Here is a 14,301-nt window from a genome sequence, read left to right as displayed (position 1 = left end):
AGGTTATCAAAATTTGTCTCATGACTAGTACATGTACTATACTGAGTGTCTTTTAAGTATAGTAAGGTGATTTCTTTAGCATTAAAGTTTATAACTTGACAGTGTTTCTGTAGTCTTGTTTCTGGCATTCTGACTTGAGTCAGTCATTTAATTACTATTATGTTTGATAAAACCCTGACATCATCTCACTGGTGTTGCATCAAAAGTAGCACTACTCATTCTTCTAATTCTGATGATTTATTTTTAGTGCGGAATAGGGGCATTGGAGATATATTTGCTTACGTGATGTGAAACCTAAAATTTTTGAAGTAAAATCAGCTAAAATTCTAACTACTTCCTTCAGTATTCTATTTACTGATTTCTCTTTTGATTTATTGTCTGTGTATATTTATTCTTACAGTTTTTTATCGAGTGGGGAAGATAATAATGGAATATATTGTTAGATATGCTTTATTACAATAAAGACATGTATTGAAACAAAAAGGTAGTAAAGGCCTCATCCAAAATGAAATTCTCCTGTAGTTATGATTCTTAATCAGTTTTATTTTCCTGAATTCTGTTATTTTACTTGTCTCTGAAAAATAGGGACAGATTTTCACAAAACAAGAATTTAGTGCCAATAAAAAATGAAAACCTGCCCGTCTCCATTAGTAAGAGAGAAATATAAGTTAATGTAAGTTAATACTACATTAAAATAGTGCTCTTGGGGATGCCTGAGTGCCTCAGATGGTTAATAATCTGCTTTCGGCTTAAGTCATGATGTCTGGATCCTGGGCTTGAGCACCACATTACGCTCCTGCCTCATCAGGCAGTTTGCTTCTTCCTCTCCCTCTTCCCCCTGCTCGTGCTTTCTCTCTCTCTTTCTGTCTCTTGTCTCTCAGGTGAATAAGTAAAATCTTTAATAAATAAATAAGTAATAAATCCATAAAGTTAAACATATACGTACTGTGTAATCCAGCAATTCTGTTCCTAGAGCAGTGACCCTCAGAATATAGTTTGGAGAGCCCTGGTGTTTTCCAGGGCACATCTATAAAGTCAGACTATTTTCATAAGAAGAGGAAGATGTTACTTGCTTTTTTAATTCTCATTCTCTCACAAATGTACATTGTATTATTGGTGTAGTGTTAAAGAATATCCACATTTACCTGCAAAGACTGTTAAAATATACCTTCCTTTTCCAGCTAATCAGTGACACTGGATTTCTTCATATACTTCAATCAAAACAGCATATTTTAATAAAATGCAGAGGCACATTTGAAACCTGTTTTTTATTAAGTCAGACAGTAAAGAGATTTATAAACATGTAAAACTATCATTCTTCCCATTAAATGTTTTCCATTTGAGAAGATTTAGTTCTTTTTCAAAAATATAAATTCTTTATTATACAATTATTTTAATTTTTAAATGAATTAATACATATTTGAAATATTTATTTTAATTTCTAATATAAATCTGTTAAATAAACAATTTGGGTTTTTTGAGAGTAATTTTTTAGTAATTTTTAAGAGAGAGGTCCTGAAAACAAAACTTCAAGAACCTCTGAGCTAGACAAATGCATGCATGGACACCAGGAGACATATATAAGAAAGTTTGTGGCAGCATTTTTCATAACAGCCTAAAACCAGAAACATTATAAAAGCTAATGAACAACAGAATGAATAAAGAGGATATTCTAAATATAGTTCAAGACTGAAAAATAATGAACTACAGCTACATGCCATAGTATATATAAATCTTAACTATAAATGTTTAAAGAAGTCATATTCAAAGTAATTCATATTGCATGATCCATTTATGTAATGTTCGCAACCAGGTGTAATAAATTCAGTATTTAGAAATGCATACTTAGGTAGTTAAAATATAGTGACTGACTGATAAGTTAAAATTACTGTTACCATTAGAGGGAAAAAAAGACACTTTATTGGGAGAAGTGCTAGCAATGTTCTCTTTCTTGATTTGGATGTGGTGGTTACAAAGGTATTTTTCTTTATATTAATTTATCAAATGTCTTATGCACATTTCTGTATAAATGTTCCATTTCATAGTAAAAGTGCTTTAAAATAATAATCATTTAATTATAAAATCTGGATAAAAATGATTTCTTCAATCTCCCTTTATTTTTTTTTAAATTAAATTTATTTATTTTCTGCATAACAGTATTCATTATTTTTTCACCACACCCAGTGCTCCATGCAATCCATGCCCTCTATAATACCCGCCACCTGGTACCCCAACCTCCCACTCCCCCGCCACTTCAAACCCCTCAGATTGTTTTTCAGAGTCCATAGTCTCTCATGATTCACCTCCCCTTCCAATTTCCCCCAACTCCCTTCTCCTCTCTAACACCCCATGTCCTCCATGCTATTTGTTATGCTCCACAAATAAGTGAAACCATATGATAATTGACTCTCTCTGCTTGACTTATTTCACTCAGCATAATCTCTTCCAGTCCCGTCCATGTTGCTACAAAATTTGGGTATTCATCCTTTCTGATGGAGGCATAATACTCCATAGTGTATATGGACCACATCTTCCTTATCCAGTCGTCCGTTGAAGGGCATCTTGGTTCATTCCACAGTTTGGCGACCATGACCTTTGCTGCTATAAACATTGGGATACAGATGGCCCTTCTTTTCACTACATCTGTATCTTTGGGGTAGATACCCAAGAGTGCAATTGCAGGGTCATAGGGAAATTCTATTTTTAATTTCTTGAGGAATCTCCACACTGTTCTCCAAAGAGGTTGCACCAACCTGCATTCCCACCAACAGTGGAAGAGGGTTCCCCTTTCTCCACATCCCCTCCAACACATGTTGTTTCCTGTCTTGTTAATTTTGGCCATTCTAACTGGTGTAAGGTGATATCTCAGTGTGGTTTTAATTTCCCTTTAAAAATATAAGCAAAATATTTTAACATTTTTATGCAGAGATTTAAAGCACAGTGTTATTTGGGTCCATATTTATCAATATACATTATATCTTAATTCTCTAGACTGATAGGTTGCTTTATCTTTTTTTAAACCAAGTATTATACACATTCTTATTCTACAAAAATTTGGACTTGAAACCATATTATAAGAAAAAACTATGATAAACATTGTTCTCTTAATACTATGCAAACATAAATTATGTCTCATTTGTTTGAATTTTTTTATTTGATACAGATAGTCGTACAGGCACTGCAGTGTTCCCATTACTCGATTCTTTGGCAGTTGGTGAAAATTACTGATGGTTCTCCTTCCAAAGTAAGTAAGAGTTTCTGAAGGCAGAAGAGTTATGACTAAAATAAATAATCTTGCTTAAATCAGTATTTAACAATTTATTGTTACCAGTTATTTTAATAAATGATAATTTAATGAAATATATAGTAATTATTGTTATCAACTCTTGCTTTATCCTGTGAATAATATATTTTACCTCTCTGAAAAATAGCCAGTTCTTCAAGCAATAGATATAGAGTTGTATAGAGAAAAAGTTAAAAGTCTTAAAGAAATAACTGTAGTAGAAGTCACAGGATCTCTAGCAGATGACATGCTATTAAAAAGAGAATAACATTGAAGGTAATGCTGTGTAGCTCTTGGGGAATTATGACGCCTTGGGGCCCAAACTGAATAACACTCTCGTTAAAAACAAATTGTTAGATAATTTTTTAAAATTTTAATCTATCCATGACCATTCGAAACAAAAAGGAAAATACAAATCAAAGATTAAATGAAACTAGGATCCAAGAGAGTGAAGTGGAGCCCAAAGCCTACTATCCTTGAGGATATCTTCCAAGGCCTTTCAGGGGTGGAATATCTTGTAGGTAGCATATCTCTAAGTTGGGATACTAAAGATCTACTTCCAGCACAAGGATAAATTAGAAATAATCCTACAACAGCTCCATTTATGGAGGAATATAAGGGAAATAGCCTGTCTTAAAATTTGTCTTTGAATAAAGGAGAGAAAATCTTTCGTAGAAGTTTATAACCATGAGCAGGCTTTCATGTAGGTTTCCACTCTAAATTCATACTACTTCAGTGGTCCATTAAAAAATTTAAAAAGCAAGTAGATTTTGATTTAAAATACTCTGTATTGATGGTATCTCACGATGTTTACGTATCCTCATCTTAACAAAACAGAGGCTGTTTAACCAGTAAAGGTTAATACAGTATAGAACCAAGAGCATGATATGGAGCATTCTTTCTTTGCTGATTAATAATTTGAGGATTTCTCTGCCTTTAGAAAGTATTTGCGGTTTTTATTTTCAGTTAGAGCAACAGTAATGTATTGGTTAGCCTCCTGGTTTTTATATTCTATTGACAGTTTTAGTCTTGAAACGCAAAAATCAAAGTTCACCTTTTATTAGTAATTCAAGTCACTTTAAAGTTTATTACAATTTTGCGTTTTTGAAATGTTCCTTAATATGGTAAAATTAAAGGATATTGAATATATAGAAGTTAAAGTTTGATAGCAAGAGTTTATATATTACACATAATTACTTTTATTTTGATTTTTTCATTTGGTTGATTTTGCTATTCGTTTTTTTTTTTTTTTTCTGAGATCATTTAGATTATCTGAGCTGTTTGTTTTTTGGCTGAATATTGATTCTTGCATTTATTAAATTTGGAATATATACATGCCCCCAAATTAGCATAATTAATGGTTAATTCCTCTATTAAATTTAATTTTAATTTTGTTCTTTGCAATTATATTCCTAATTGGAGTGAGAATCTCTATTCTTGAATCCACTTCTTTGAATATTTTCTATATTTTTAGCCCTCTTATAGTAGAATTACTTCGAAATTTCTTAGCTTTCTGTTTAATTTTGGTCTGACTCATTCTTCTAATAAAAGATCCCTTCATTTTTTTATCATTTCTCATAATACAGATTTCATAGTTGTCCTTGCCACACTGGCAGTGCAGTGCAGCTTTTGTGGTTAACACTGATTTTCTTTATGCCAGAAAATGCAGCATCTTTTAAGTGCCCTCTTACTCAGTTGTTTGTATAAAGTTTTGTGTGCATTTATATCATACGTGAAATTTTTCTTACTAAAGTGTCTCTCAAATTATTACTTCTCATTTTGAAGTTGTTGGTAATTTTTTTTAACCAAAGTATGTTCAATAATATCATGTGCTGTCATTGAAAAGTGGTTCTCTAAGTGATAATCTTGAAAAGCATGAATCTGTAAGACTCCAGCAAACTTTAAAAAAATTAATCTCTCATTGCTAAGGTTTCTCCTTTTAAAACATTTATTTTAATGACTCTCTGTATAATAATTACTAGATCAGTAATTGCCAAACTTTCTGATCCCTTACGTGATACAGGATATCTTTGAAAATTTAAGATCTATATACATAAGCTTTGTATGAATTTAATCTGTATTATTGCTATCCCCCCTGATAAGATATAAACTTCCTAACTGTAGATCCAGCCACATCATTAGCTTTTTGTATAAATAACCTTAAGGCAATTCACTTGAATAATTTTAAAGCAGATAAGGTATGTCAAATCATTTTATCTATTGTGAAATATATTCCAGATATTAATAACAATTAAAATACCCACTTACTTATTTCTAAAATTGAAAGTTGTATTGGACCAATCATTTCTTCCTCTAAAATTCTTCAATCTGCTAAGGTTAATAACTGCTATAACTGCATGTATGTGGATAGATACATGAGAATCTTAACAGTAGGTTAACTCTGGGAAAGAAATTCTTCGGGAACAAGCATAAGAAGGAGAGAAATTCATTTTTGCTTTATACCTTTTGATTCTGTCTGAGGGGGTGTTTTTGTTGATGATGATATCTAACAGTGATAATAATTTCATCACAAAAAGTTCAAAAATAACTTGATTCTCCCATCCTGCTCTTAGGTTTTGACTTATCACACATAACTCAGAGTTGTTGAGCTTGGATGAACATTAGAAAAAAGCCTAGTGTGTCCTGTATCTTATTTGCTGTAGCAGTATTATTCTGTTGTTTATAAATGTGATATTGAAGCTATAAGGAAATTTGGGAGTGATTTGATGAGACCTGTTTGTTTTAGATAAGGCCTAGAAGGGGACATTGTTGTTAATATTACCTTGTTAATATTTTACATTTTGTAAATCACTTTAATTAAATGCTTTAACTTAATTAAAGCTTCCTCATAATTCTATAAAGTGGGTGTTATGATAATCCCATTGTACAGAAAAGGAATCTGATACTTAGAAACATTGGAATATGATTAAGATCTGAAACTTAAGAACGCTAGTCTTTTGAATCTCAATTTAGTTTTTCTGTTAACACTTTTTGAATTCTTCCATTGTTAAGCTTTTAATACAGCTAGTTCTAGAGAGTTTTTAACACAGTTCTAGAGAGTTTTGTTGTTGTTTTTAAACAAAATTCCTAAAGGCATATTGGTTGACTCCTTGCTGAATACAAGCTAACAATGTCTGTTAATCAGTTGTATACTGACAAATTATGTAAGTTATATCACAAGCCAGGTTTTTTTCATCATTCGGTATCCCCAATGGGATACATTTAATGAGAAGTTACTGTGATTTCTTAAATACCAGTTTGTAATGCCAGTGAGTTACAGTTGAAGTATATAGAGTACTTTGGTAATACATTCTATCCTTTTTTTCCTTTTATTTTCTGAAAATTAAATTTAATATAGTAGCCTCCTGGGGTCTATATATTTAACATGAGTAATGTTCAGCATTTAGAGACAACTTGAAAGTGTTCTTACATGAATTATTTTTTATTTTTGTTGTTGAGCAATTAATATGTTAATATGAAATGAACCATTTTGCTAGTGAGGAATTAGACAGCTAACCACTGTTTTTCTCTACTATTATATTTATAGAAATTCATTTAAATCTGTGAGGAGGTCACTTACATTTTTAATTAATAAATTATACTTATTAGTTTTGGGTGTAAAATATAAATAGATTGGTTTTCATAAATTCAGGCTCTCTTACTTGAGGACTTCTTCATTATAAAAAATATATAAATAAAATTTCTGAATCTTACCACCTGTGGATTAACCACTGTTAACATTCTGGTGTATTTTCTTGCAGTACTTTTTCTAACTCACTTCAGTCTCATCACAATATATTTACAGTTTACAAAATTTTGTGTCTCATCTTCAATCAACATGTCCTTCAGTTACTAAGACCTGTTTGTAGATAGTATTTTTAATGTATGCATGATAGTCCATTGTATAAATATACCATAATTTCTTTTACCACTCTTATCTCTTGGATATTTAGGTTGTTTAAACATGTTAATAAATAAAATTAATGCCATGATGGGCATTTGGGTGCAAAAGCTTGTTCTGTGTTACATTGTTTCATCTCATTTTATATTCTTAGCAATGGAACTGCTGGGTCAAAGATGGTACATATTTTTGAGGCTTGATATATATTGCCAAATTGCTTTTAGAGAGTACTTTCTAAAATTTATTTTTCTTCTCTGTTGTCATGAACACTGTCATTCAGAAAGTTATGAATGGTAGTTATATTTGGTTTAAATTCAAGTTATAATTTAACACAACAATGAAAACTTTCATAAAATGAAATATATGAAAAGACTATATCAAGAACAGGATTAGATCTTTATTTGAATTGGAAGTGCATTGGGTTTTACCAATGGGTATTTCCTCTGTTCCCCCTAATTTCCAGAGTTGAAGCTCTTTGGCAGTCACACAGGTCATGCTCAGTATACTTTGCTCCGGTGCCCCCTAGTGCTGGTCCTGTAGAAGCAGCCTTCAGTTTCTCTTCTCTAACAGAAAACATCCTCTTCCTTCAGCTCCTTCTGGACATATACAAAGACATTTAAAGAGCCAGGTAAATAAGAGTTAGGGCTAATATAATGCCCCTATTGCCGTTTATGGCCTGGGGAGCTAGAATTTATCCTCAATATTTTTTTTCCTCCTGGGAGGAGCTGTCCTACTCTCTTAAATTTGTAGCTCTCTGCCTTACCCTGCATGTTCCTACTGTAGATAGCAATAGGGAGGACCTGGGGCAAACATCTCTGCCTTCTGGACCCTGGCCCTATTCCTAGTCTTCTAAGTTAAAATCAACATCCCTTGGGTGCAATTCATACAAGTACCTCATACAAATACCTCAATTATTATTGAGGTATTTAGCTGCAAAATTTATTCCTCCATTACCGTCTTGACTAAAGGGTCTCCTCTGAAAATTCCAACTTGTTTACTTACAAAAAGACTGAGGAAAGGAAGAGTTACGGTGAAGATGGGACTGATGGTGGCCAAGCCCAGTGAAGAGATATGCATAACCTTACTATTCTTCATAAAAATGTACATTTTTAGAAGTGTACTAGAAATAGACTCAAATGTGTAAAAGTCTACAGGCTGCTTTCTACACCTGTTTCTTTTCCCTCCCCAATCCTTTAGAATAACAATGAATAAGAGAGATAGCTCACTTGGGACCTTGCCCCAAATTACTGTAGTAACAAAATACAGATAGTACCTCTCCATCTGCAGATTTAACTGCTTTGTAGGGGAAGGGAGTAGTGCCAAGAGCAGGAAATAATAGCTGTCCTCTAGGAACACAATTTTAGTAGTGTATAACGATTTTACTTTATCTTTTCTTGAATGTTTCCCCCTACCTTTTATTTCCTGAGAATTCTATCCTGAGTAACTATGTAGTCAAATTAAAGCCTTTCCTTTTGATTGTTCATGACTTCAGAGTCATTCTTTGATAGTTGTGTTTCTATTAATACTATGTCCTATCTCAAGTGCCTGATTGGTTGGTCTAGGAAAGTTAGGGGAGACAGAGCCAGGTCTTGTTTAAATCCATTTCTTGTTCAGGCCTCAGAATGTTCCTTAAAAAAAAAAACAAAAACCTGAAGTAGGTAGCTGTTTATACCAAATTCTAAGCTTCTCCAAAATTTTATCTAATTCTAACATTCTAAAAACCTCTGAAAACCAAAAGTTAAATATGTTCAATTTAGAAAAGAACTTCGAAGTCATGAGTCATTAAGAATTGCATGTTGTGGGGCGCCTGGGTGGCTCAGTGGGTTAAGCCTCTGCCTTCAACTCAGGTCTTGATCCTGGCATCAAGCCCCACATCAGGCACTCACATTGGTCTCTCTGCTCAGCAGGGAGCCTATTTCCCCCTCTTGCTCTGCCTACTTGTGATCTCTCTCTCTCTCTCTGTGTCAAATAAATAAATAAAATCTTTAAAAAAAAAAAAAAGAATTGCATGTTGTTTGCAACTCTTTTCCTAGGATTCCAATTTTTTAAATTGCTCTCTGGTTGGGAACGACAGAATATGGCTTCTTCAGCTTTACTAGCCTATTCGGATGTTGTTTTTACTTACCCAGGGATAGTGGTCTTTAAAGGACTCACTGAAACTCCTTAACATATTTAATACTTTATGATATAAAAAATAAGCCAGGACTGAGAAAATCTATTCTAATGAACAATTATTATAATTTAAGAGTGTGTTTAAACTGAGCTTATCAGAGGTCTAAAGCAACAGTAAGAGTATTTAAACAAACATAACACTTCCCACTTTCTAGTACAGAAATTGGAGACTTGCCTCACCATAATTAATGATAAAAGTTTACTTTCTTGTCCATTTATTTAAATAGGAAATGGGTGGTCCATATTGTACTTAATATTCTCTGATATCATAATGCTTTTTTCCTTCCTAAAGTAGGTTTTTTGTTTAAAAAATGTTTTCCAGCAGCTGTTCTAAAAATCACTAGCTATTTGTTAAATGAAATCTTCTTACAGATCCAATTTATAAATATAAGAAGCTCCTTGCTAATAAATAGAGTGTATTTCCAACATTTTTTGTGTTGGAGCATGATCTTTAGAGTTAAATCTAAGTTCAGATTTTGTTGCCGTTTTTTACCATGAATGGCAAAGATAAGCAAGTTACTACTTCTTTGGAAGAACTTCAGTTTCCTAATGTATATGTGATATTTACTGTTAGATAAGGTTTTGAAGAAGATTGAATTGAAGGAAATGTTTTAGCAGGCCACAACTGTTGGTTTGATAGCATTAAACTGCAGTCCTAGTTTGTGCTTTCCTAATCTTCCCTTTCCAAACCAAGAATTTGATACTAAATGAATTGTTATCTAAGGCTGTGGGAGTATGTAAACATGCTCAGTAGCTAGTGTAGGTTTGAGAAAGAGCCTGGTAGATTTTTGTTCTCCATCTGTATCTTGGAATAGTTCGGGAATTCAGGTCTCTGAGTTTGGTCTAACACGCATTACTTTTCCCCTGCCCCTCTGATGACTCCTCTAGCTTCCTTCATCTTTGTACACTGTAGGAAATAAGTCAGATGTTTTGGAACTATAGTGGGCAGCTTAAGGGTTCCTGGATCATAAGTAGATTTAGTCTGAGGCAAAGGCATGAGTCAGCAGGTGGGGATTCAAACTCAAAGCAACAACACTGAAAACTAGGTATTACATTTGGGGTTTAAATATTCAGTACTTATTTTAATGTGTATTCACAAAAGTGGCACACCCTCTCCCCACCCCCAAAAGAGAAGCTAGTAGCAGCAATTCATACAAAAAAGCAATATTAAAGGTACTACATAGGGTTTACCCCATCACAGTGGTGATGCTTTTTACTACGTCTTTTGCTCACTGATGTGTCCCAAGTAAATGAATTTAGTTCCATTTGTTTTTATATTTAATGTGGACAGTGACTTAGTTGGGCTGAAAAATAATGTAATGAGCCCCATTACATGTTAGTAACAGTGCTGAAAACAGGTAAAATAACACAGCTTATGCTCCAAAGAGCTGTAGAGCCCAGTATAGCCCATGAGCCAAATTTGGCCTGACCTTTGTTTTTATAATAAAGTATTAATGAAACAGCCATGCTCATTCATTTATGTACTATCTAGGGCTCTTTTATACAGTGACAAAGTAGTTGGGACAGAGACTGTATGGCCCATGAAGCCTAAAATATTACTGTCTGACTTTTGACACAAAAAGTTTGCTAATCCCTGGCCTCACAAGGTAGCCGCCTGCTCTTGTTACCAGACTTTGTCAGTAATTCTATTTCTCTATTCTGGGTAACTAGTTTTGTGCCCTTTCTTTATCATGAAAATTGATTACTAATTCAACACAGGCTTTATTTTCATATTCTGACACCTTTGACCTAGTCTTGGTCCTTATTTTACAACTTTTCTGTTCTTTTCCTCCCCATTCTTAAAATGTGTATTTGTCAGATAATGTTGAACTAATAGTTTTTCTATGGCTTCAGTCTCCGGCTGTGATTATGTTAATGGTATTTCATAGTTGTAGATAAAAGGACAGCTAAATTTTGGTCTTTCTCTAGACACATAATACTGTGATACATAATAAAAATGTACAAAGATGAAGTTAAAGGAGAAGTCAGCGGTACAGGGGGAAAATAGTGACTGTTATGACTAACTTGACGTACCTCATCACTCCAAAATACAGATAGAGCACAAAATCTGCCATGCTGTATCTCAGACCTACACTAGATACATATTTGTGTGTGTGTGTATAGGAACTAAACGCTGACCTTTCTTCATTGATTATAGTCATATTGAGATTCTTGGTTCTTAAGGGGCAGTTTACAATTAAGATCTGTTTTTCTTCTCAAGTTGTTAGAGTAAGTCAGCTTTGAGCCTTTGTGCCTTTTGAGAAAACTTCTGTGTGGCTTATATGATAAATTCACAATCTTTATGCCAGCCTTATTCAGGGTTTTTCATTGTGAGATTTTGCCATCCAGTTGTAAAACATCTTAATTCCTTGAAATTCTTGGTTTCAGTAGATCTACCAGAAAGAAAAACAAAAACAGAAAAACCAAAAAACTTTGGCCAATCTAGTGAAACAACTTCCAAAATGGATACAAAAGAATCTAGCCCCAAGATATTATAACTTAAATCTTGGGAAAATCTTAACCACCTGACCCATTGAAATTCCTTTCCACAGCTACCTGGGAAAAGTGTTCATGATGCCAAGCTGCTTTCTGAAAAGAAGAGAAAACACTGGTTTCGTTTAGGAAAAAGCATTTGAAAAGAAGTACCATATAGTTAGTTCATATATAGCTTGTACTTGCCTAAGAGAGAACAGTAAATTACTCTTTTTTTTCAGTCTGTGTCTTTAGTTCTCACCTCTACAATTTAGGTACTGTGGCTAGAAAGGGGATTTGTAAGTAAAATAAGTATTTAGAGTTGTAGAGGTTCTCCCAAAACATTCTAATTTCTTAAAATTGCACTCTGGATAATCAGCATACTTGTTCTTGGCTTCTGTCCAGTGGATTAACTAGCTTTTTTGTTTATATATATAACAATATATATATAATATACACAAAATTTTATATATATATTATTTATATCATTATATAATAACATTATACTTTAATATTATATATTATGTTTATATAATATAATATATTGATCTATATTTAATAATATTATATTTTATATTATTTATATATATATTTGAGTAATTTGAGTTTCAAATTTCTTATCTCCATAATGTCTGTTTCCTCAACATATTAATTTTCTCACTTTGTAGAAAAGAGTCATTATAGCAAAATAGTTAAGAGCACAGACTAGAGGCAAACTGCTTTGGTCTTTGGGGCTGCATTTAACATCTCTGTGCCTATTTCTTTGTATGTAAAAATGGAAGAGTGATAATAATATCAGTACCCATCACGATTATGAGGATTAGTTAATTGACAAAAAACTTAGAGTAGTGCTTGGTACACAGTAAGTGCCAGCAAATGTTAACTTTATTTTAATTGAATTCTAGCCCAGAAAAAAGCTACATATAAAAATGTTCCTTTTTATTCAATGTACATTAAGCATATTTAATTTTTTCATAATTACTACAGCTATTACAGCAGGAGAGGTTTTCATTCCAGAATATACAGAATGTAACAAGTTTTCTCAGATTTTAAAATAGCCAATGGTTTATATTTTAAAGGAGTTCAGGTAAATGTACCAACTTTTAGTGGTTTTAACTAAGCTCTTGTTATTGGCCCTGTTTAAAATGTTTTTATATTTCATTTTCTTTTTATCATTTTGAGTATCATCTGTTAACTGTTTTTCAAAGGACATTAAGAATAAAGCCCACTCAATGAAACTTACCTTAATACTGGAGTTTTATTTATTTTTTTTTTAATTTTATATATTTATTTATTTGACAGAGAGAAATTGCAAGTAGATGGAGAGGCAGGCAGAGAGAGACAGAGGGAAGCAGGCTCCCCACTGAGCAGAGAGCCCGATGCGGGACTCGATCCCAGCACCCTGAGATCATGACCTGAGCCGAAGGCAGCGGCTTAACCCACTGAGCCACCCAGGCGCCCCAATACTGGAGTTTTAAACTTGCAAACCCCGAACCTCTTTTAAAATTTTTATTTAACATCCGGAAAATTTCTGAAGGTATTTACTACCCTGAATCCCAATAATGGCTGCCTCCCTTAACTTGAGCACAGTCACAGTCTTGGGAATCATGATTCCAGCTATTTAAATCAAATGAAATATAGTAAGATGCCCACAAAATGAAGTGGGAAATTGTAGAGTGAATAAAAGTACTGTATTCTGAAATCCACGAGAACCTAAATTCTGTTCCGGGCTGTTTAAAGGGATTTATCATGTAAGATTAGTTAAAATATATAGTATCTCTGTCCACTTAACCTAAATCTTTTGGTATTTATATTTCTTTTAATGGAATCTAATTGACTACAATAAAACTAACTTTCTTGAACACTCAAATAATATTTAAGTTGCATCCAAATCTAATCCAAACTTTACTGCTAAAGGCCTTTAGCTTCTATTTTCTTGATTACTTCCTGTTTCCAGTTTCTTCTTAAAATAGTTCTGATTAGTCATCAGTAGGTTGCTTACTTAGTTGCAATGTTCAGTTTACAGCTCTTCAAATGAATTGGCAAGTTGTCATTTTTTATCTGCTTTATGATTGACCCTTAAAGGAATACTTTGCCTCAACTCCAAAGATAGCTGGTTCCCTAGACTGCTTCTTTGCACACTGACTGAGAAATTTAAGGACATAAAGGATCATTAATACCTCCTAGCATCATTTTTTTAAAACTCCGTTCATAGTTTGATAAAATGAATACATGACACATTTGACCCTAGAATTGTAGTATCATCTGTATTATTTGTACTGGCATTTCATTCAGTAAATATTAATTAAACACCTGCCATGTGCCAAACACTATTCTAGGTACTAGCAAGGGAACAGTGAACATTAATCCTTTAAATACTTAGAAGGTTTACCAGTTAGCACCTATCTGTTCTCATCTGAGTGTCTAGGAGTTAATTCAAGAGAATCACAGAGTGCCATAGAACCTCATAGTT

General features: G+C 33.0%; 1 protein-coding gene across 2 annotated transcripts in view; it reads left to right on the top strand.

The window, feature by feature from the left end:
• STAG1 (stromal antigen 1) overlaps positions 1–14,301 on the top strand; it is a 434,712-nt gene that overhangs the window by 381,030 nt on the left and 39,381 nt on the right. For both annotated transcript variants that reach the window (XM_032333876.1, XM_032333865.1), the window contains one exon: positions 3,164–3,244. In XM_032333876.1, the coding sequence (XP_032189767.1) occupies positions 3,164–3,244 (81 nt within the window). The remainder of the gene's footprint in view (positions 1–3,163; positions 3,245–14,301) is intronic.

This window comes from Mustela erminea, chromosome 1, assembly GCF_009829155.1.
Source record: "Mustela erminea isolate mMusErm1 chromosome 1, mMusErm1.Pri, whole genome shotgun sequence".
Taxonomy (NCBI): domain Eukaryota; kingdom Metazoa; phylum Chordata; class Mammalia; order Carnivora; family Mustelidae; genus Mustela; species Mustela erminea.
This window is presented reverse-complemented; position numbering and strand designations above follow the sequence as displayed.